The 21938-nt window shown below is 53.7% G+C and overlaps 11 protein-coding genes across 11 annotated transcripts; 4 read left to right on the top strand and 7 right to left on the bottom strand.

Moving 5' to 3' along the window:
• Positions 1-117: 117 nt before the first annotated feature.
• On the top strand, positions 118-3100 carry Z519_02512 (uncharacterized protein; the record flags this gene model as incomplete). The annotated part of the gene is made up of 2 exons (XM_016760268.1): positions 118-331; positions 426-3100. 2 exons carry the CDS (start codon positions 118-120, stop codon positions 3098-3100), a joined length of 2889 nt encoding a protein of 962 aa, XP_016623789.1.
• Positions 3101-3767: 667 nt separating this feature from the next.
• On the top strand, positions 3768-4912 carry Z519_02511 (uncharacterized protein; the record flags this gene model as incomplete). Its single annotated transcript, XM_016760267.1, has 2 exons — positions 3768-4271; positions 4358-4912. 2 exons carry the CDS (start codon positions 3768-3770, stop codon positions 4910-4912), a joined length of 1059 nt encoding a protein of 352 aa, XP_016623788.1.
• A 1033-nt stretch (positions 4913-5945) lies between these two features.
• Positions 5946-7776, bottom strand: Z519_02510 (uncharacterized protein; the record flags this gene model as incomplete). Its single annotated transcript, XM_016760266.1, has 2 exons — positions 5946-6119; positions 6202-7776. 2 exons carry the CDS (start codon positions 7774-7776, stop codon positions 5946-5948), a joined length of 1749 nt encoding a protein of 582 aa, XP_016623787.1.
• Positions 7777-8279: 503 nt separating this feature from the next.
• On the bottom strand, positions 8280-9285 carry Z519_02509 (uncharacterized protein; the record flags this gene model as incomplete). The annotated part of the gene is made up of 3 exons (XM_016760265.1): positions 8280-8519; positions 8571-8701; positions 8751-9285. The coding sequence occupies 3 exons, from the start codon at positions 9283-9285 to the stop codon at positions 8280-8282; spliced, it is 906 nt and encodes a 301-aa protein (XP_016623786.1).
• A 1088-nt stretch (positions 9286-10373) lies between these two features.
• Positions 10374-10778, top strand: Z519_02508 (uncharacterized protein; the record flags this gene model as incomplete). The annotated part of the gene is made up of 1 exon (XM_016760264.1): positions 10374-10778. One exon carries the CDS (start codon positions 10374-10376, stop codon positions 10776-10778), a length of 405 nt encoding a protein of 134 aa, XP_016623785.1.
• A 459-nt stretch (positions 10779-11237) lies between these two features.
• Positions 11238-12474, bottom strand: Z519_02507 (uncharacterized protein; the record flags this gene model as incomplete). The annotated part of the gene is made up of 3 exons (XM_016760263.1): positions 11238-11688; positions 11746-11949; positions 11990-12474. The coding sequence occupies 3 exons, from the start codon at positions 12472-12474 to the stop codon at positions 11238-11240; spliced, it is 1140 nt and encodes a 379-aa protein (XP_016623784.1).
• A 783-nt stretch (positions 12475-13257) lies between these two features.
• Z519_02506 (uncharacterized protein) lies at positions 13258-14769 on the bottom strand (the record flags this gene model as incomplete). Its single annotated transcript, XM_016760262.1, has 1 exon — positions 13258-14769. The coding sequence occupies one exon, from the start codon at positions 14767-14769 to the stop codon at positions 13258-13260; it is 1512 nt and encodes a 503-aa protein (XP_016623783.1).
• Positions 14770-15972: 1203 nt separating this feature from the next.
• On the bottom strand, positions 15973-17581 carry Z519_02505 (uncharacterized protein; the record flags this gene model as incomplete). The annotated part of the gene is made up of 4 exons (XM_016760261.1): positions 15973-16008; positions 16061-16185; positions 16243-17284; positions 17339-17581. The coding sequence occupies 4 exons, from the start codon at positions 17579-17581 to the stop codon at positions 15973-15975; spliced, it is 1446 nt and encodes a 481-aa protein (XP_016623782.1).
• Positions 17582-17976: 395 nt separating this feature from the next.
• Positions 17977-18390, top strand: Z519_02504 (uncharacterized protein; the record flags this gene model as incomplete). The annotated part of the gene is made up of 2 exons (XM_016760260.1): positions 17977-18039; positions 18094-18390. The coding sequence occupies 2 exons, from the start codon at positions 17977-17979 to the stop codon at positions 18388-18390; spliced, it is 360 nt and encodes a 119-aa protein (XP_016623781.1).
• Positions 18391-18676: 286 nt separating this feature from the next.
• Z519_02503 (4-aminobutyrate aminotransferase) lies at positions 18677-20242 on the bottom strand (the record flags this gene model as incomplete). Its single annotated transcript, XM_016760259.1, has 1 exon — positions 18677-20242. One exon carries the CDS (start codon positions 20240-20242, stop codon positions 18677-18679), a length of 1566 nt encoding a protein of 521 aa, XP_016623780.1.
• Positions 20243-20831: 589 nt separating this feature from the next.
• Z519_02502 (uncharacterized protein) lies at positions 20832-21356 on the bottom strand (the record flags this gene model as incomplete). Its single annotated transcript, XM_016760258.1, has 2 exons — positions 20832-21098; positions 21156-21356. The coding sequence occupies 2 exons, from the start codon at positions 21354-21356 to the stop codon at positions 20832-20834; spliced, it is 468 nt and encodes a 155-aa protein (XP_016623779.1).
• Positions 21357-21938: the final 582 nt, after the last annotated feature.

Raw genomic sequence — 21938 nt, 5'->3', positions numbered from 1 at the left:
GCGCTGCGGGATTCGACCTACAACCTCCAGCTCGGTTGAACCACGACTCGTCGTCCCTAGCCACCAACAACTGAACCAGAAACCGACAATGTGTTGAACCCGCCACGACGCGGCGCGATGGCGCTGGATTTGGACGAAGGTTACGTGGCTCCCGGCCTGGCTTCAGGCGTGGAGACGACGCTCCCCATCTTCAACGTCGAACGAGTGCAACTGCAGTTCAACATCGCCTCTGACTTCGTGGCCGGCCAGGTCGCCAACAACGTCCTGATTCTTGCACTTGCCACGGGGCGCATCTTGCGGATCGATCTCGAGAGCCCCTCGGACATCGACGGTGTGTTTGTCCCATTCCCCGAGGAAATGACCACCATGGCCTTTGTGTAAGACTTGCGGCCCTTGCTAACGGTGATGATTGTTGTGTTTCTTAGATGTCGACCTGCCCAAAAAGACCAGCGAGGTCGGGCTCATCCGCCGCATGTTCCTCGACCCTTCGGCGTCCCATTTGATCATCACCACCACGCTGGGGGAGAACTTCTACCTGCACAGCCAATCGAAGCAGCCTAAAGCACTGTCTAGGCTAAAAGGCATATCCATTGAGTCTATCGCTTGGAACCCTTCACAACCCACGGCCTCTACGCGAGAGATCTTGGTCGGCGCGGTGGATGGGAATGTCTATGAGATATACATTGAGCCGGCATCGGAGTTCTACCGCCGCGAAGAACGTTATTGCACACATGTTTGGAAGATCCCAGATGGCGCCGTTACGGGCCTTTGGGCAGAGACAATTGACGGCAAGGCGGACATACGGAGAGTGATTGTGGCATCACATTCGAGACTATGTCACTGGATAGGCAAGACGGGCGGCCGAGGAAAGGAAGGTTCAGCTTCCATCTACGCCGAACTGTTCTCGAAGGAAGCTCCTGTCACTCATGACACCACCGGCGCCTCCGCCACTACGCCGTCATCATTTTCGGTGTCGCCCGAGTCGCAAGACGCTGGGCCGGACGCGTGTCGCAGTTTTGCTTGGTTATATTCCCAGGGCGTCCTGACTGGGAAGTTGTTGACCTCCCCGCCGTCGTCCAGTCTAGGCTCCAAGATTTTCAGTGAGGCTAGACTTCACCCTCGCTCCGTGTTTCCGGAAACCATATCTGCTCGCGGCGGACGAAAGTTGATACAAGATCCCATTGTCTCGGCTATCCTGTCTCAATGGCACGTCTTAGCCCTTGCCGAAGGTCGAATAGTTGCTGTCAATCGCCTTGATGGCGGCGTTGTTTACGACCAGGCGGTGCTGGAACCTGGACAGTCGGCTCTTGGCTTGGTAGCGGATCAGAAGAAGAACACATATTGGCTTTTTACCAGCCAAGAAATCTTCGAGGTGGTTGTAAATGACGAGGAGCGGGATATCTGGAAGATCATGCTCAAACAACAAGATTACGATGCTGCTCTTCGTTATGCCAAAGGAGCGGCACAGAAGGACTCTGTCGCAACTGCTTCAGGGGACTACCTGTCCAGCAAAGGGCAATACTTGGAGGCGGCGAGCGTTTGGGGAAAGAGCAGCAAAGCCTTTGAGGAAGTCTGCCTGTCGCTGATCGACAACGGGCAGGAAGAAGCTTTGAGGAGATACCTACTGGCCAAGCTGGCCTCATACAAGAAGTCTTCGGTCATGCAACGAGTGATGATAGCAACGTGGCTCGTCCAGATCTTCATGGCCAAGTTGAACTCGCTCGATGATATGATTGCCACAAAAGCGGAACTGCTGGAGCACACCGACGCCGGAGCTGCGAAACGAGATTTGGAACAGGCTCGAAACGAATTCCAAGAATTTGTGACAAAATACAAATCGGATCTTGATGCGAAGACAGTCTATGAAGTCATCTCGAGCCATGACAGGGAAGAGGAGCTCCTGTTCTTTGCCAACGCCATCACCGACTATGACTATGTTCTTTCGTACTGGGTGCAGCGAGAAAAATGGAACGAGGCGCTGTCGGTTCTTAACAAGCAAAGCAATCCCGAGACATTCTATCGGTATAGCAATGTGCTCATGACGCATGTCGCAACTGGGCTGGTGGAGATTCTAATGCGAAGAAGCAATCTCGACCCGCAAAAGCTCGTCCCAGCACTTCTAAGCTACAACGAGAACGCCAACGTCCCGTTGAACCAGAATCAGGCGGTGCGTTACTTGAATTTTGTTGTGACAAACAACTTCGAGGTGCCAGCCTCTGTACACAACGCCCTCATTTCGATCATGGCGTCACATTCATCCCCATCGGAAACTATGCTACTGGGATACCTTGAAACTCAACCCTCTCCTCCGTTCTACGACGCGGACTTCGCTTTAAGACTTTGCATTCAGCATAACCGAGTACAGTCATGTGTGCACATCTACAGTACCATGGGACAATATCAGCAAGCGGTGGAGCTTGCACTGCAGCACGATGACATCGACCTGGCGGCAATCGTCGCCGATCGACTGGAGGGTAATGACAAAGTCCGGAAGAGGTTATGGCTTCTGATTGCAGAGAAGAAGATCAAGGAAGCCGCGTCTATTAAAGAAGCGATCGGTTTCTTGAAGAGATGCGAGCTGCTCAAAATCGAAGACCTTATTCCTTTTTTCCCCGACTTCGTGGTGATCGACGATTTCAAAGAGGAGATATGCGAGGCTCTCGAGGAGTATTCGCGACACATTGACAGCCTCAAGCAGGAAATGGATCTCTCGCACCACACTGCAGAGCAAATCAAAGCTGAGATTGCAGCATTAGACCACCGTTATGCCATCGTGGAAGCGGGTGAGCGGTGTTGGATCTGCACGCTACCAGTCTTGAGCCGGCAATTTTTCGTGTTCCCCTGTCAGCATGCCTTCCACAGCGACTGCCTGGGCAAACGCGTGCTTGAGAGCTCGGGGAGCAGTAAGAGGAAACGGATCAAGGACCTCCAGACGGAGGTCAACCAGGGCTTGAGTGTGGGTGTGCAGCGACAAAAGCTAGTTGCCGAGTTGGACGGATTGGTCGCTGAGCAGTGCGTTCTGTGCGGGGATCTGGGCATCAAGCAGATTGATGAGCCCTTCATCCATGAGGGTGATGATGTGGAAGCTTGGGCTATCTGACAGTAATGTGCTGCCCACCTCACTGGCGATGGCTGCATCGCATTCCTTCAATATCACCACCGAGCCATCCCTATCACCACACGTGATTCGGGGATTCTTCTGGAAGCCGATTCAAGAATCTCCCATTGGCAGACGATGGACTATCCGGTGCAGCGGAAGAGCAGCAAAGTGTATCCCGAGTCCTGGCCGACACAAGGATTCGCCTCCGAAGTGTCGCTCTTCCCGCCTCCATCCGTGCGTCGCGGTGACAATTCCAGCGCGCCCGAATAACAGGTTGGAATGGATGGCGATATGTTCATTGTTAAATGTCCGGCAGATGCCGCTCTGTGCTTTTGGAAGCCCTCGTTGTGTTCTATATACGCAGCCATTCCCCCGAGGCTCCGACCCCTTATTCCTGCCCCGCCCAGCTCAGCCTGGTAAGCACGCGGCACTAATCAGTCTGTCCCCCTGTTACCGCGTCCCACGCAGGATACAAACAGCGACGAATGATGCAGTACACTACAGGTGCATGAATCTTGCAGAATTATATATATATTATATGTCCTTCTCCCTTATTTTCTCTTCATACAACCATTCTTGCTGCCGCAATACCCCATCAAGCCAAGTTCACCCACTACCACCCTGTTATCAGTTTCTCACCCGAATCACAAGCACTCCCAACCTCATCATGGCACAACCAAGAGGGTTCACTATCTTTGCCCGCGCGTGGACGGCGTCTCCGCCCAGGATGACAAACATGCATTCGATCCCCTCGTTGCCAAGAGCAGAGGACGAGGAGAGCATAGTCTCTTCATCCAGCAGTGATGGCACACACACCCCGAGCTCCGTATCATCATCGACGACCACCATCTCCACAACATCGGCACCTTCTACAGACATTGCTAGGACAAAGCCAGCCACGTGCGGAAAAGTCGACTTCTCCCGCCTGGAATACGCGTTCGCACAGGGGTCGGCGGTAGACACCCCCAGCTCCTCGCCATTGTGGTACATCCTGACGACGGCCCTCCTTCTGGCTTTCCACAAGGAGAAGCTGATCGGAGAGCTATGGACCTATCTGAGCACAAGGTACGGCGTATGTTCGCAAGAGGTCGAAACGGCGGATTTGCTCGCTGTTGCTAGACGGATCCGGGAAGCATGCTTGAAAGCCAGTACGCTGGTGGGATTTCCCAGGGTAAGCCTCTTGCTTTAGACGCAAATTAGGGGACCACGTAATTGTATGTATATTATGATAGTAACTGACCTTGCGGATCCAAACAGGCAATCAACGCACTCCTCGCCCTCCAACACGCCATCCAGACCACCCATCCAAACCTCTCCAGCATCCTCGAAGCAGACCAATCCCTGCGCTCTGCGGCTAGTACTTCTCCTCCTGACCCCGAGGCCAAATCAGCCCGGGGCATGGCACTGTTCCAGAAAATATACGCGCAGCACAGCCCGCGCGTGCTGACGGCCATGTCGGCCTGCTCGGGCGGCGACCTCACCTTTTTTGCCATTAACTGCATTTACGGCGAGCTGCTGGCCGAGGACTCGATCATCGGCGACCTCGAGACGGGTCTGTTGGAGTTCATCTGCTGTCTCGCGGACGGTTGCGCGCCGCAGGCCAAGGGCCATTTCTTTGGGTCCGTCAATCTCGGCGCCAGCAAGGACACGTTGCGGGCGGCGGTGCGCTTGACCGATGAAGTTGCCAGACAGGTGCGTGTCGGGCGGCCTTGGAAGGATGGTATTGGAGACGGAGACGGAGACGGACAGGTGAAGCAAGAGGACCCAAGTCGAGACGAGTGGAGGTTCTTGGAAAGGGTTATGGTCGAGTAGTACCAGAGGAGCCACAGACATCCATGAACAATTTTGTCTCGTCGTTTGACATTCCTTTGGACATGCGGGCGATGTTGAGATATCCCTAGCTGGCGCAATGGACAGAGCGTTGGGGCGCGTCCATCGTACGTACATAAGTACCGGGGAGACGTTACATGAGCGTTGCAGCGAGCTGTCACTTACCATATAACTGTGTATTCGGCTTCATCTCCAACCAATCTACTTTCTAGTTACTTAGACACCTCACTTGCCTCTGTCCCTTTCCTCTCGTCCCCTCCTTCCCCTTCTTCCCTCATTCCTATTTCCCTTTCTTCGCTTACCTCGCCACCTTCACCCTTTGTCACGTCACATGTCTGAACCGAGCCCGCGCTGGATCCTAGATGGCGAGCTAGATTTAGAGATGGAGAGCAGAATGGAGTGGATTTGGCATTGGAGACTCGGGGCAGGAGATTCGAAATCAGTGTGGTGGACGTGGTGGCGGCGATGAAAGAAGGCCAGGCCGGGAAGATAATACGCACACGAAGAGAGAGCCTCGACGGACCGATCCGTCACCATGTCCTATACAATGGGACTTGACTCTGCCACAGTTGCTCAAGACAACTGAGGTCTTCGCACGAGTCTAGCCTTATATGTATCGATCAGGAAAAGGTAGGGGTAAGATTAGCTGAAGGCCAAGGGCAGGGCAAGGCAAGGCAAGGCGAGGTAAGGCACAGTAAGGCACCTCGGGGTCATAGCGGTTAGTGTATGGTAGTCAAATTCCTCTACCCCAGTTCGGCGTGTTTACCTAGTATATAGATTGGATGTATGAGTCCTCCTTGCCCCGTGTACATGTCGTGTACAGAGTAATATGCAAACCCTTCTAGTTAGTTAAACAGGGAGGTAGGTAAGTAGGTCGATGGCCCATCTAAAACCCAAACAACATCAATCGCCGTCGGTCTAGGTTGTCTTGTCCGAGAACGCCGCGGTTGTCGACATGAAATCCTCGTCGAGAATAGGGAGAGATGGGAAGAAAGAGGCAAAGACCGGCTGGCCTTCACTCTCTCGGCTCGAAATATTGCTTCAGAATCTGCTTCTTGTTGACTTTGCCCATGGCGTTGCGCTCGATCGACTCAACCACTTTCAGCACTGTGGGCACCTTGTACGCTGCCATGTCCTCTTTCAGGTATTTGCGGAGGGTCGCCAGGTCGAGACTGGGAGAAGAGACGGCCTAGTTTTTCAGAATTAGCATACAAGATCCAGGCCACTCACCCTGAAAAGAACAACATAGAGAAACTAGATGAATGACTTACCGAGTCCCTCAGCTTAACGACAGCGGCGACTCGTTGGCCCCATTCCTGATCCTCGACGCCAACGACAGCCACCTCGTCCACAACGCCGCTCAAGTGCTCGTGGCCCAGGATGTTCCGTTCGACCTCCAAGGCCGAGATCTTGTACCCGCCGCTCTTGATGATGTCGACACTGTCGCGTCCCAGGATGAAGTATGCGCCGTTCTCCTCCCTCTTTGCCACGTCGCCCGTCTTGAACCAGCCGTCGCCAGTGAACGACTCCACGGTAGCTTCCGGCCGCCGGAAATATTCCAGGAACACATTGGGTCCACGGATCTCGATCAGACCCGACTCGTCCTTGCCGGAAGACGTAATAATCTGGCCGGTCTTCTCGTCCGTCAGGCGAACCTGCACGCCCGGCAACGGCCAACCGACACTCCCGTCGATGCGCTTCTCCTTCTCAAGCCCACAGCTCAATGCCATACCTATCTCAGTCATGCCGTATCGCTCGAGTAATTCGTGACTGGAGATCTCTTCAAACTTTCGCTTCGTGGGCACCGGTAGGGCGGCCGATCCGCTGACGATGAGACGGAGAGCACGCACACCTTCTCGCGCGGCCGACTCGGATGACGTTCCGCGTATGCTGGTGTCGAAATAGTCGATGAGTCTCGAATACACGGTTGGAACGGCCATGAACATGGTCGACGAGCCCTTCTGAGACCACCGGTTCCACACAATCTTTGGATCGAATTTTGGATACATCTCCACCGTGCCACCGGCAAGCAATGTGGCAGTAAGTCCATTGACGATGCCGTGGACATGATGAAGCGGAAGAACATGAATTAAATGATCTGACCGGCTGTACTGCCAAGCTTCGACCAGGCTGCGTGCTTGAAAGGTGATGGTCTCATGGGTGGAGATACAGCCCTTCGGTCTCGAGGTCGTGCCGGAGGTGTAGATGATTAGAGCTCGCCGCGATAACGAAAAAGCCGTGGTAAATCTGGGAAGGAACGGGAAGTTTTTCGAGTTTGGCGTGTGCGGTGTGAGCGACATGATCGGGATTCTTGGTGCCTGTTCTTGCAGACCAGCCTCGAATTTCTGGAATGACGGATGCAGAATAATCAGAGATGGGTCTGAATCCGAAATCGTATATTGGAGCTCTTTGAGCGGATGAGACGTGCATAAAGGCACCGAGACAGCTCCAGCCGCCCATACGGCCCACTGAGTGACGACATAATCGTATCCTGAGGGCGCAAGGAACGCGACTCTAGGTTCTTCTTCAGAAGTTGAAAGGGATGGGTCGTAGTTCGAGATATATCGTTGGATTTGGGCTTTTAAGGCTGCAACATCGTTCAAAAGTTGCACGAAGGTAAAACTTTGGTCCTTGGTCTTGTCAATGATGGCAACCTTGCGTGGGTCTGCAAGGCCATGAGATCTAGCTTCAAGGAACAGAGGCAGCTCCGGTATCGAGGGGTCATCCTCGCTGACTCTGGCTGAATATCCAGAAATGGGCAGATCCGTCGAGTAGAAGTCAAGTTGCTGGTCGGCGGGAAAGGGCCAGCTGGAATGGCTGGGAGAAAGAGAGACCTCGATGCTCATGGTTGCTCGTAATGGTAATGCTTGTATTTGGTGTTGGTGTGGTGATGGCGGTGCTCGAGAAGGCCGACCTGGCCATAGAGCCAGACGGCCACCATAAGAATGCCATATTTAAAACCCTCATCCGGATCATCCAATTTCATTGGGGTGCCAAAAATGGAAGTCGATCACCCCAACAATAACACAGAAATACCATCATATGTGGCGCATGAATGCCGAAGCAAGCAATTTGGACCAAAGGTTGGCATCTGGAGACACGGCGATTTTTCAATGAACGAGATGAGCGAGATCTCAGAAATATATCCCCGAATGGAATAGTCCCGGGTGGGTGTAACCGAATGATGCTTGCTGGGGACGTGGATCTTTTCCGCTGGTGCCCCGGGGTCTTCTCCCTCCTATCAGACTGTGGCTCTCGAGGATGGTGCTATACAGAGAAATTCACGTCCATCGTGACGGCTGCTTCGGTCGACATGGCCTAGGATCCTGCGGCGCCCTGTACGCCGTGGCTACTGGAAGATAGAGCCTCCGGCAGCACGCCTTCGGCCTTCTTCCTCGACTGCCTCGATAAACAGTCCCGGCATTTCGCTCTCTGTTAGACGTGCGCTGGCCTGGAGGTGAGCGGCCTTGAAGGTCTCCCACAAGGCCATGTCGTTAGGTTGCTTCGAAAATAGTCGGGGATAATATGGATGGTTGAAATAAACGGCCTTTTCCAGCTGCTTCACGCCCGCGGCGGACTCTGGGAATGTCTGACATTGGTCAAAATCCAACAGCCAGACTCCCATGGATCACTGATGCACCTCGAAACTGAAGAAGTTGTCGAAGCTGGAATGCTTCCAGCCTCTGGTCCCTGATTGCGGAGTTGCCGGTGCGATATCCAGGCCCGGAGTCCTCCCAAAGACAAATTCAACATCATTTGCATCAATCTGCGCTCGCCAATGGAGGACTGCAAGCGTCTGGGCCGTGACTTGCCCAGGTACCCGTATCAAGTTGGAGATACTTCATTTCATTGACCACGAGATCGAAATTGCGGAGTCTAAACGAGGCAGGCACTGACCGCTCGGCTCTTCGACCCAGGTAAAGGCGGACCAGGCAGTCATGATTTTCCGGACTGGCCAGGAAATTCGCCTTGTTTGCCTTGACGGACGGGGGAGCGAAGAGGTCGACAAGGACCTCGCGGAGAGGCGGAGGGAGAGGGTGTATTCTGGTCGATAGAATGCCACTTGTCGGCTGGAATTCTTCAGGAAACAAGCCGCCAAACTCGGTCCAGAAGACTCGCTTAGAGGGCCGAACCCAGCTATTCCAGCGAAGGATGTTGACACTCGAGCGGAATTCCCAGGACGCTTGCTGAAATGCCCCCTCAACCTTTCTGTGATTGCAGCAGTCGTTCCAGAGCTGATCCAGCATTCCCTCGTCGGGGGTCTTCAACGCGAGATGCTTTAAAGCCCACACTGTTCCACACTGACCCTTTCCGACCTGTTTTGGGCCCTCCTCATCTCGGGGGATGGAGGGCATGCGAATATCGAGAACTGCCCCATCCGCTGAGCGTTGCTGGCGTGGCCACGTCCGGCGCCCTTCAAACACTAACAGCCGTAGCCCATGGTTGAGGGTGTACTTGGACTTGCTTCTGGCCGTGTGCCTCGAGGAAGCGAGAAGCGAGAAGCGAGAAGCGACCCTGCGAGATGATATATATCTCAAAACAAGGGGCCACCAAAGAACCTTGGAACCTGCCGTGTCCGTTCCACAGGTTGATTCCCGCGCAAGCTCATGGTCGAACTCTGAGTCTCTGACCGCCGAGACTCTCAAGCTTGGGCCGCCTATCACCCCTTGTTCCTTTTTATATTCACGCCGTCGATGATGCATCCTGCTGGGCTTTTCATTCTGACTTGGAGGAGCTGTAGCGCATCCGCCACCATGTGTTTGCCTTGGGCAAAGATGGATCCTGACGCCTATATTTGGCACTCAGAATAAAGTGTGGTGTCTGACATGCACAGTCATTTTTACTGCGGACCTACTCCTCCATCTCCGGCATTTCTTTTTGTCAGACCAAAACTTCCAACCACGCCATCCACTCTTACATTCCCATCTTGTTCATCTATCGCCTCAATCTTGAAGGAAGGTTGGTGGTGAGCTTCTGTAATCTGCAATTACCCGTCCAACGTACATGTTTGGCTGCGTCAACATCGCCTCGTCGATCGGTATATCTTGTACCCTTTGTACCAAAGAAACCACAATGCCTGTAAAAGCTTCCCTGGAATCAGTCCACTCTCGTCCATCTCACACAAAGCCATCGAGAGATGGAACAGGCCGTCGGCGAATCAATCCATGCTTGACTAACACCCGCGTTGCTCTCTTGCCCTTTCCGAACACGAACCCGCCGGTATCTCGTGAGCTGCTGTGCGCAACCCCGCCCTTGGACCCTACCTAGGCAAGGCACGCGACCCCTCGCTCGTGGGAAGAGGATAGGATAGGATATGACTTTAGGTGTCCCTGGGAGGAAGCTCAGCTCACCTTTCTGCGACAAGACCTCCCTGCCAGCTCTAGAGCACCTCGGTCCTGGACCTTTCACCACCAACAACAGAACCTCGTCGACCTCGTCAGCAATGGCAAACAAGCAAGAAACACCAACAACGGCCCTTCCTACTACCACGACGAGTGGCATGGGTGCATCCCACCGTCGCTCGAGCAGCGGCATCTCCGACGACGTGGCCAAATCGGCCCACGACTTCATGGCCGGCACCATCCGGCGCTCGTCCAGCGGCGTGACCGACGACGCTGCCCGCGCTGCACGCGACTTCATGCGCTCCTCCGCCACCAGCAAAGCCCCCGGCCTGACAGACGACCTTACCGACAAGATGCACACGTTCATGGAAGGCCCCGCCACGCACCGGGAGAGCCACAGTAAATACTTGCCCGACGTCACGCTGCCGGGCATCACGGACGAAGTGGTCGAGGAGGCCGTCGAGTTTGTCGACGGCATCGAGAAGAGCATCGCCAAGGAAGCTTGAAAACCTGTCGAACCAAGTGCTTTGTGCTGTGCGTCATGTACACAATGGATATGAATAGCAGATTTATCGGCGGGGTGGATGGATGGATGACTAGGAAGGAAGTTCCTTGTACGACCAGATTGAACACCGAACCACAAAAAGTGAGGGCGAACTACGTTTATGTCGTTGGGGTTGGATATATTCGGTATTTTCTTTTACCCACCAATATCTTTTATCATTGAAGACTGATATCTCGTCCCTTTTACTACAAAAACTGGCCCCATTGCGGAAATGGACAGGAACATGTATTCACACACGGGGGGTGGGGAGAAGAAGGGAGAAAAAGAAAGGCAAATGATCGAGATGTCCTCTGTCCCCAGTATTACTCCTCTGAACAGATACGCGTGTCTTCCACCTTTCCTACCTGTCTCCCTATCCATCTATTAGACTGTCTCTTATCGTTCTTCTCTCCCTTCTCTCCTATCGGTCGTTGGCACCGCCGGCGGCCTCGAACGCGCGGACCATCTTATCCCGAAACCGCCAGTGTCCCCTGATCTTCCACCCCTTCCCCTTCCACTCGTTCGTTGGCGTCGCCTTGGGGAAAAATTCGAGCACGCCGCCGCTGTCCAGCAGGCGGTCGTCGCGGACGTAGATGGCCAGGACATCCGAGTCGGCATCGAAGCGCGCGGCCAGCGTCGTCGCATTGGCCTGGGAGACCGCGCTGTCTTCTTCGACGCTGCGGGCGATTAGGCTGAAGGGTTGGGTGCGGGGGTCGTCTGGCTCAGTCTCAGAAGAGTAAGGGGGGGAGAGGAGGAGGAGGAGGAGGAGGAGGAGGTGGTGGTGGTGGTGGTGGTGATGGATGGATAGAGACGGTGGAGGCGTGTTAAGGGCTCGGTTCGGAATGGTGATGAGGACGTCGATGTGACTGTCGCTTTGAAGGTGTTTTGGTTACTCGACGATGGTGTCGGGCAGTGGACCCTGCGCTGACGGGCGGAAGCACATGCCGCTATGCACGAGGTCGCCGGCCATGAAAATAAAGGTCGAGTTCTCTTCAGCCGTGGCCGGCGTCGTCCTCGCCAGCGCGGAGAGGTGGTTTGCGGTATGTCCTGGCGTGTGGAGGATGTAGAGGCTGCCGTCGCCGAAACAGTCGAAAACCTTGAATCCGCAGATATCGCAGAACCCGCGGATCGCTCTAGGTAAACTCTTGTTCCACGTCCTCGCGCCCTTCGTACGTGTCCGAGGTCGACCCCTGATTGTCCGGGTCTGCAGGATATCCCGGCCTGTACTTGGCCTTGGTCCCCGGGCCGACGAGCAGGTTTGTCGTGGGAGGGAACTTGGTCGTGTCTCCGGCGTGGTCGAAATGGTGGTGCGACAGGATAATCGTGTCGATAGCCCGCAGGCCTAGCTGGTTCTCATGCAGGATGTCCGCCGTGTCCTTCTCGATGCTGAATCCGAGCTGTAGCGGCACCATCTTCTTGACCAGGTGCGGGTTCAGATGGGTGTTGTTCTTGCGCAGGTCCAGATCGTACAGAAGGCGGGTGTTTGCCAGGGGGTGATGGATCAGGAAGACGTAGCAGGGCACGAAGCCGTGTTCGTAGCCCGGGTACAGAGGTGTCATGGCGATGTAGTAGGGGAGATTGTTGATGCGAGAGGTGCTGTCGATGATGGAGACGTTGACGATGGATGAGGATGCCGGAACCTGCAGTTTCGTCGCCATCTTTTCTCCCTTTGAAGATACTCTGCTTGACTCGATCCCGGTGAATCAACTGAAGAAGGACGAGTCTCCAAAGCGAACAAGGATGCAAAGGGAGAACAACACTCAACTGCCCTCGTCCTGTACCTTGTATACGATAGACCTTCCTCTCATCCTGACCTTGGCCTTTCTTGCTTCTCTGCGCTGACAGCCATGTACAGTGCCCATGCCAACCAGGGCATGAGAGGGGCGAGCATTGTTGAACTGGGTCGGCCAGAACCCGACCCGACCATGCTGAATTCGGCTTGTATAACCCTTCAAGTCAAGTCAAGTCGAGGTCGATGTCCGCTCGTGGTGTGGCGGAACACGGAATATGCACTATAAGCGGTTGACGATGGTGGGCGTCGTCTCTCGGAGGCGGTATCATAGATCTTCTATACGAACTCCGAATGGCGCGAGAGTGGGGGAGGCGTATCCAGGCAAGCAACATCCTGTTTCACCAGACAGATATTCGATCAGCACGGATCTCGTTTTCACAATTCCATCCGGGGTTCGACACAAGACGAGAATAAGCGAGTGGCCTTGAGGGATTGTAACAGAGTTCGGACGGCACTGTCCTTGAAAAATCCCCCCTGGCTAATCATATGCTTCACTCGTCGATCCAAGAGCAACAGAAATGGTTTATTTGTGGTACATTCCGATCATTTCGTCTTCCTGGCCTCTAGTATCTGCCAACGAATTCATGTCGTGTGTCAAAACACCTCAAAGCGCCTTCATATCCATCGTAACACTGTGTCTCTCTTGTCCTTAGTTCTCCTCAAACAACCAGGCCAACGATTCGGGCCAATCGTTGTCAGACCTTTCGTTGGTGCTCATCTTCATTCTCCATTTCCGGTACCCTTTCCTGGCAAGCCGTTGGTCGAACTCCTGTTTGCATCCGGGGCACCATCGCTCCCTAGGCAGCGGTCTTTCATACGCCAAACCAAGAATGTACATTCGCCGGGGGCAATTGGGCACCCAACAGGATGAGCATCTTGCCTCTCTACGGCTCTTTGGCAAGGGAATCTGGTCGAGAGCGCGCCAGCGGGAGTCGGGCTTCTTGGCTTTGGTCGGACCACTTCCGGACTTTCTGTTTTCCCTGTTTTCCTTGTTCTCCCTGTTTTCTCTCCACTCGATCAAAGCAGCTTTTCGCTCGGCAAGCCCGCCGGCGAATGCGATATTGAAGCTCGGAGCCCACCAGTTCCTCGTCCTGCGATCGCGACTGGCTTGGCGTTGTCTGCGTGTCGCCCCCTTGCGTACTCGCCAGGCCTCAAAGATCCCGGCAATTTTCCGCTCAAAGCCCTCAATTTCCATCAGATCCTCTTCTCGCCGTCTCTGCTCTTCTAGTTCAAAGCAGGCGACACATCCCCACCACAGCTCAAAGGTCGTATTTCCACATGAGGAGCAGACTCCAATCTCCTCGGCAGGGTTGACCAGGCTTTGGCCTTCGAGCACCCACCGACGAAGTCTGCGGGTTAGGCTCGATTTGCAGACCGTATCGCTCTTCTTGACCCAGTTCTCCTTCCACCATTCCCCCTCAATGTCGCGATATCGGCGCATGCAGTCCTTGCACAATCTATTTCGGGCAAATTTGGCTCCTAGACCTGTGCCGCGGTTGCTCATTCTCTCGACGAAGCACCACAAAGGTTTTGCCTCGAGACAACCGTAGCATCGAAGTTCTCTGGCAGGACGCTCAATGAGCCGAAAGTCAAAAGCGGCGTACAACAAGTCCCAGAGATGACCAAGTCGCTGTCGCGGGTAGATGGATCTGTATTCCCGGTACTGCCGCTCCTCGTTCTCGAGGCTTTCCTTGACCAATTTGGCTCGGGTGCGACGGACGACATCGACTGGGAGTATTTCGTAGATCACACGACAGGTTTGTCGCAGGGCGAGCAACGTATCAAAATCGACGTAGACGGTGGCGAGAAGGTAATGCAAATCGTGCGGTAAGATGGAGAGGAAGGCGCTCTTACGTGCCCCTCCCGCGGCTCGTTCCAGGTGGGCTTTGTTCGATGACAACAAGGCCGGCATGGATGTACGTTGCTTAGCTTTCAAGATCAAAGAGGTTGGATGTTGCATCTTCAACGTTGGGAGTATGCGGTTGTCCACGGTATGCTCGGTGACAGCGACTCTGCTCGACTCCTTCCTGTTGTCTGGAAATTGATCGTCTGGCATGTCCCGAGATGATTCACCGTCTCCTCCTTCAGGACTAGAGAAGGATTTCGATGGCGGTGCTGGGCGGGAATGGCTGCACGCATTAGCCTGAGAAATGTGCTCCATGTTTTGTTGACGGATGGATTAATTGATTCACTGTTGTTGAGCGGCAATGTCGCGGGCGCAGAATGCTAATATGAACAGAATTCTGGAGGGTCGAGGTTCCACAGCACTTTTGGACACAGTGTCGGGCTGAGAGAGACAAGGCAACAATATTTGCCCGTTATACACAGAAGCTGTAGGGAACCGTGGCCTTGTCAGGCTGAAAGGCAAACAACCTTGAATGATCCCGATCTTGAGCGGCGCGGGCACGAATCGCTCAGGTATGCAATATCAGTGGTCGCAATTGAGCAAGAATTGCCAATCGGATGGGGAAAGGAGGCTTCAGGGAATGTGCAATTCAATTTCTGATGATGGTAATGGTCAACGAGTGATGATGGGTGAGATGGTCAACACGGTGATGGTTCAGAGTAGGTTGGAAAAAAGCGGGGAGGGGAAGGAGGGGATTCTCGATGGGATTACCCAGTACTCGGTATTGCACAGCCTGCGGCGAGTAATAGTACAAGTAGTGAGCCCTTGAATCTAAGGGGCCCATGTGAGGGGCCTAGGGAGCCCTTCTCGATGCTCTCGACGCGAATCGAGCATGTTTTGGGCGCTGCAGGTGACGGCGATGCAGGGTTTCAGCTTCTCGATTCTCGGGCGGCGAATGAGAGGCGGCAATGACTGGTTCTCACAGGAGGGAAACTTGCTAGAGCGGTTGCTAAGGGACCGCTAGGCGGCTTGCCCAGTGACTGACAGGCGCCACCCGGGACACCAAGCGCCCCCTAAAATGTGACGAGCCCCCTGTCTTTAGTTCAACCAGCACCAGCCCATCTCGCCTGGAGCATACAAGTAGGTACAAGTAGATGCTGCGCCACTCAGCCACGTTTTTGCAAGAAGCACAACACCAAACACTAACACTGGCAATCGCAATCGCACTCAAAGTTCATGCCTATGTACCTAGCTCGCTAGGTACCGAGCTTGCGGGCTTACCAGGGACTTGGATTCTTACCAAAACAAAACTAGGACCTGAATTCACCAGTATCGACCTCCCTGTATCCAGCGCCTCGCCCGCTATGAATCGATCACGCTGTCCAAGCCTCCCACTTGTACACATACATGAGCACTGACACATGGTCCACAGTATACTGGAGTCTACAGTAGATCCCCGTAACCTAGCTCTTTCTTCACTTCAGGATATGCAAATGCAACCAATCCAACTAACAGTGCCTACATCATGGACATTAATGAGCTTGCTGCATACGCCTAGCAAGATGTCAGCTAAATGCTATCCTCCGGCGCGGGTCAGTGAACTTACCATTGGCTTGACATCAGGATGAGGCACAGCTTCAAATTGCTGATACTCTAGCTTCATGTCGGGCCCGATGTTGATATACGCTCCCTTGTTCTCCGTCGTATCGCAGTATTTGGGCGCCGAGAAGACTGTAAGAAGACACGTTAGCTCAGACGGGGAAGTCGACAGTGGTGACCTAAACCTACCTGTAATGCACTTTCCATCATGCTCAACCTCGTAGCCATCCATCCGCACCTCGTGGCTTCGAATCACAGCTTCTAGATTATTGTTTTCACAGAATTTCTTCGTCACATCAGGGCCAAACTGCAATCCAACACCCCGCTTGCTGGGGCCTCTGCCATTTTGAGGTTGAGGATCCGTCCAGAGCATCTCCATCATCAGACCCGACTGACCGGGTTGTCGCTGCACATGGCGATCGAGTTTGCGGATGTCGTCCAGCGTAACTTTATCGTCGGAAAACAGGCCACCATGTAGAGTGAGATATTTCTGCCCGATCAATGTCGCCAATGGTAGCGCAGAGAATGACTCGGAGAACAGCTTGAAAGTCTTTTCGTTGTATTTGGCCCTGCATTCGCCTTCGAAGCCATACACTCGATTCATATCGTCTGTTTCATGGTTGCCCCGGTTCAGGAAGAAGGCTTTAGGCCGTAGCCACTTGTAGGCATAGAGGAGCAGGGCGATTTCCGTCGACCATGACCCTCGGTCCACAAAGTCGCCGTTGAATAGGTATGCGTGTTGCTCCGTCGGGTAGCCGTTGAGTCGGAAGATCTCGAGCAAATCGAAGAATTGGCCGTGGGTGTCTCCGCAAACCGTGAGCGTGGTATCTGGGGCAATGTCTATCTCGACCATGGTCGGTTCGTCGTACACGATATCTCTCACAGCCTTGATGATCTGAAACACGTATTTCTTGTGGATCTTCTTGCCGTCCTTGAACCGCTGTATCATATCGTCGATGAATTCCTGAGTCATTTCGTTCCCTAATCTTACGCCGTCGTATTTCTCATCCACTTCTATCGAGTCCAAGTCGAGTCCTTCGAATGCCGACGGAGGTTCTTCGACTTCGATCGCTTTCAGGAATTGTAGCTTCTTCACTAGCTTTTCGCACTCTGCGAGTTTGAGTCTTGCCTCCCTGTTGTTGGGCTCCTTTCGGCACACCGTCTTGAAGTCTCGGAGAGCATCTTGAGAATTTAGAATGGCAGTATTTGCAATCGCTCGTCTCCAGTATGCCTGTGTAATAGAGGTCAGCCAATGTCCTACAACTGCGAGAGTTCGACTTCGTACCTTGATGTAATCCTTGTCTAGTTCAATAGCCTTAGTCGCATCAGCGATAGCATAGCCGTAGGCCTCGAGCTTGATATTTGCCTGGGCTCGATTACAGTAGAACGACGGATCTGCATTGTATTTTTCTATTGCCTTGGTGTAATAGTCGACAGCGGAGGGCCAGTCATGTTGCGCGAAGGCCTGGTTACCCTTGACTTTCAGGGCGGTTGCGGCGGCCTTGTCTGCGGCGAGAGTCGAGGCCATGGCCGAGAAGAGAGGGACGTGATTCGGCCAGAGAAAACGGGAGAACAGATGCGGGGAAGTAAGGCCGCGAGTGTTATCGTATCATTACGGTGTCGCAGGTGCAATGTGTCGAGGGATGGGTGGTCGAGTGTTCACTTGCCTCGCCTAGTTTTTTGTTGCGGAACGGCCGCCGGTCGAGAACTTTCGGAGAAGTCGAAGGAAGCTCGGCAGACCTGCGATTTTAAGTGCCAAGACTGGAGTCGGATCTCATAATGGCGCCTAGTTTTGCGCTAACGGCCGATCTTCCGAAACCTTAAGTGGCATTGCGTCCTTGCAAACGGCGGGCAGCAAAACGCCCCTGCGTTCGTGTATCTCGGCCTTTTCCATCAACCCATCTCCCATCTCCCATCCTCATTATGGCTGGCCGTGGTAGCCGCACACGGGCCTGTATGGTCTGCTCCATTGTCCAGAGCGCCACTGTAAGCAAAGCCGGTGTCGTTTCCTGACCCTTGTTCTCAGACTAATATCTACAGGAATTCTACCGCAACGGCTGCCCTAACTGCGAAGAAATTCTCGGCCTGCGCAACTCCCAAGACGCGATTCAAGAATGCACTTCTCAAGTCTTCGAAGGATTGATTGCTATGGGGGACCCTAAGACATCCTGGGTGGCTCGATGGCAGCGCCTTACCGATTACGTTCCTGGGGTCTATGCTGTCAAGGTTGTGGGAACGTTGCCGAGAGAGATAATCGATTCGTTGGAGGATAATGGCATCAAGTATATCCCCAGAGATGGAAGTGCGATGGAGGAAGATAGCGTTGCAGCTTCCTGACTGCTGCGGCAATCGGGCTGACAGCGAAGAACGGGTTTGCGCGATCCTCTGGTGGCGATGACTATTGATGCCAGAGGTGATGGGGGGATACCCAACCAAGCAACAACGAATTGCCGAAACGGACACAACGATACATGATACGCGAACTGAAAGAAAGGACTTGTTATTGCATGCGCTATGTTACCTCCTCTAACGGAAACCACCGATAATAGAGACTTGCGCCAAACACTACAGGGCTAAGCCGCCGGTGTGCCAACTCCTCGGAACAGACACGGACTTTTGCGTATCACAGAGACTTGGCCAATTTCTCGAAAGCATCCAGCAGAATATCAGCATGGTGCTTTTGGAATATCAGCATCGGCCTCAATCTCACAGCCGACGCACCACTGCCACCAATATTAATTCCAAGTGTCTTAGCCTTTGCCAAAAATTCATCACGTTTGGGATTGTCAAAGGCAATAAAGGTGCCCTGCCCTTTGCCTCGGAGGTTTTGGAATTGTTGGGGATATTGTTGAGCGAGCCTCTCGATGCCTGCATATAGGTAGTCGCCCACAACTGCCGTATTCTTCACCAGGTTCAATCTCTCAATTTCATTGATGATGGCGCGGAAGAGAATTGCCCGGGCCGGGTCGCCCATCCATGTGTTGAACTGACGATATGGCTTGTTCGGTCGCAAGTCTGGGTTGCCGAAGTAGTACCCCGCCGTTTGTGCTTTCTTGGAGAAGGTCACCATGTCTGGTGGATCTTCCAGGTTCCAGTGATCGTGGGCCCAGAATTTGCCCGTCGCGCCGACACCGGTCTGCACTTCGTCGACGATTAGGAGGACATTGTTTCGGCGAGTGATTTCCCGTAGACCTCTGAAGAAGGCTGGACTAGCGTGGTTGTCGCCGCCTTCAGACTGAATAGGTTCGACGATCACAGCGGCCACGGGATTGTGATACGTCTTGATGATACGCTCGGCTTCTTCCAGGCATCTCTTTTCTTCAGCGGCATTTTCTTCCGCGTGCTGCTCGAGAGGGTACTTCAGAGAAGGGAAGGAGCATTGAGGCCAGTCAAAGGCGGGAATGTCTATCTTGTGGATCGGCTTGCTGCGCGTGGTCGATAGAGTCCCAAACAGGCGACCGTGGAAGGCGGTTTTGAAGGACATGATGGACATATCCGGGGAGCCGGGCTTCTTATTCTCCATGGTGCTCTCGATCTCTTCTGGGGTGAATTCCACGTCTCGACCGCCGCGCTCTTGCTGTCGCTTCCACATGAAAGCAGCTTTGTACGCGGTCTCGTTAGCGTCCGAACCGGCCGTGGCAGTGAAGACCTGGTTCATGCCCTTGGGCGCCACTCGAAGAATACCGGTCTGGAGGATCGAAGCCCAGTCGTGGGAAGGGAAGTTGCCTAGGGCAGGTCGATTGATTATGGCCGAGGCCATCTCTGGACTGGTAGCTGCTAGTAGGAGAGAAGGATTGTTGTAGCCGACGGGGATGGAGGCGATCTGGGCATAAACATCGAGCAGCACGTTTCCATCAGGATCTGCGATGTAATTGGCGTAGCTCTGTTGATAGTTTGCCAACATATTGAGGCTGCGAGTATCAAATACTTTGTGAAGCTCTGCAATGGCCTTTTGGCTTTGAGGTCCTGGAATAGGCGTGACCACCTTGGGCCCAACGGGCTCATCGGGAAAGAATGCTGTCTCCATTGAAGGAGTCTCGATGTGAGCTTGAGCTATGGCGGCGGCTTTACGCTTGTCGGTGCTTGTTGCCAAAGTTCGAAAAGGCGTTGGTCTCAACGAGGATCGAGCTGGTGTTGGTAGACGACCGACAGCGCGCAGTCCAGCCAAAGCTCGCAGGGAGGAGGCCATTGTTCGTACTAATCAGTGCCGCAGCAATCAGTGTGGGGGAGGAATGACATGCAAATGCAACACGACTGAACCAGTGATCTGAAGCAGGTCCGGTAAAGCGAGGTCAGTCCTGGCCAGTGGTCACCTTGAACTTTTGCTTCTGGCAATAGAGGAACCCGAGTTAACGGTGAATGGGGATCACGAGGGTCGAGGAAGAGTGTCATTGTTGGAATAAGTGTCGAAAAATGAAGGGCGCGATGCACGAGGCAGCGAGGCAGGAACAAACAAAGTGCGGAGAAGGACGCTGCCCATGTGTCATTGGGGGGCCGGATATCCTCGCACAGCAGCTGTGCAAATCAGAGCATATTGCGCTCCCCCACAAGAGCTTCACTGGAGCCCGTGACATCTGCTTCATCTGCTTTAGGAAGCCCGAGGCGGCGCACAGAGGCCTGGATACAAACACTCTTAAGGTGGATATTCTCAATGCACATGTGAAATGAAGGGACCCATGGTCTGAATGGATATGTTGGAAAGCTGCCTAACTCGCTAGGTAGCTGGTCAAGTAAAGACCTCTCGCTGTGTTAATCTCCGCCCTGCGCTTATTCCGTCTTCATCCCCTGCGCTCAATCTTGTCCGTCACTTGCTCCTCGCTCAATCCCTCCTGACCAGGTGCCCGATCAGTTCGTGGGCCTTCCGACGCACCCTGTACATAGTCTGACGACTGTACTTTGTGCTCTGTCATTCTCGTCGAGCCCTTCGCAAATGGATCGTGGGTGACACCGCCAGGGACTGAGTGCAATCGTTTGGAGTCGACCTGAGTGGGGAGGGAGTCTCCCGTTCCAGTCAGGACGTCATTGATAGCAGTGTCTCTGGTGCTCTAAAGGAACGTCAGCTTGGGCTATATAGTTGATGGAACGTTTGGACTGGTACTAACCCTAGGGATATCGCCTTCGTTGGTCGCAGCCTCTGCAAGTGTCCGGCCACCAAGGGCGTTACGATCTGTTTCAGATGCTATCTGGTCTGGCCGTGGCTTGGAGGGTATATATCTGGGTTCTGCTGCGTCCTCTGGCACTTTTGTGCCCTTCTGTGCCATGTCAAAGAGGTCACCTCCACTGTCTCGTCCAGATCGAGCCATGATGGATTTGAGGGCAGTGACTTTCAACGTCAAAAGTAAAATTAATTAATGGAGCAACTGGCGACTGGCGACTGGCAACTATGTGCTCGGAGAGTAGTTTGGGGACAGAGGAAACGGAGAGATTCCTCTCGACAATTTATTGCTCAACATTGTCGCCCTGACCCAAGCGATCGTTGTATGCAATGGACATTATCGTCATGCAGTGGAGAAGATGATGTCACGAAACTTGCCCTCTGCTGTTCCTGGCATGAGTGCAAACCTGTTGCGTGGCCTTCAGCCTCATGAAGAGAGAGATAGAGAGGTTGGCGTCGACGACCATCTCTTGCTTGGAGAAGAATTCGTTGATGAGAGCAAAGAAGAGTGGTGGCTGTCGTCGGCTTTCTTAGCGGTGCTTCGCAACATTGAGCTAGCTTCCTTGATGGGTTGAAGACTGTGCTGGGCTGTGGTGGCGGCATCCCCCGCAATCCATCGAGTTGCCGAGGCAGAGAGAGCTCTGCCATTGAACGATGAGACTTCACCAAGTCAAATAATATTCAGCTTTCAGAAGTCAACTTCAGTTTCACTGTAAGAGGTAATCGAGAG

This window comes from Cladophialophora bantiana (assembly GCF_000835475.1).
Source record: "Cladophialophora bantiana CBS 173.52 unplaced genomic scaffold supercont1.3, whole genome shotgun sequence".
Lineage (NCBI taxonomy): Eukaryota > Fungi > Ascomycota > Eurotiomycetes > Chaetothyriales > Herpotrichiellaceae > Cladophialophora > Cladophialophora bantiana.
This window is presented reverse-complemented; position numbering and strand designations above follow the sequence as displayed.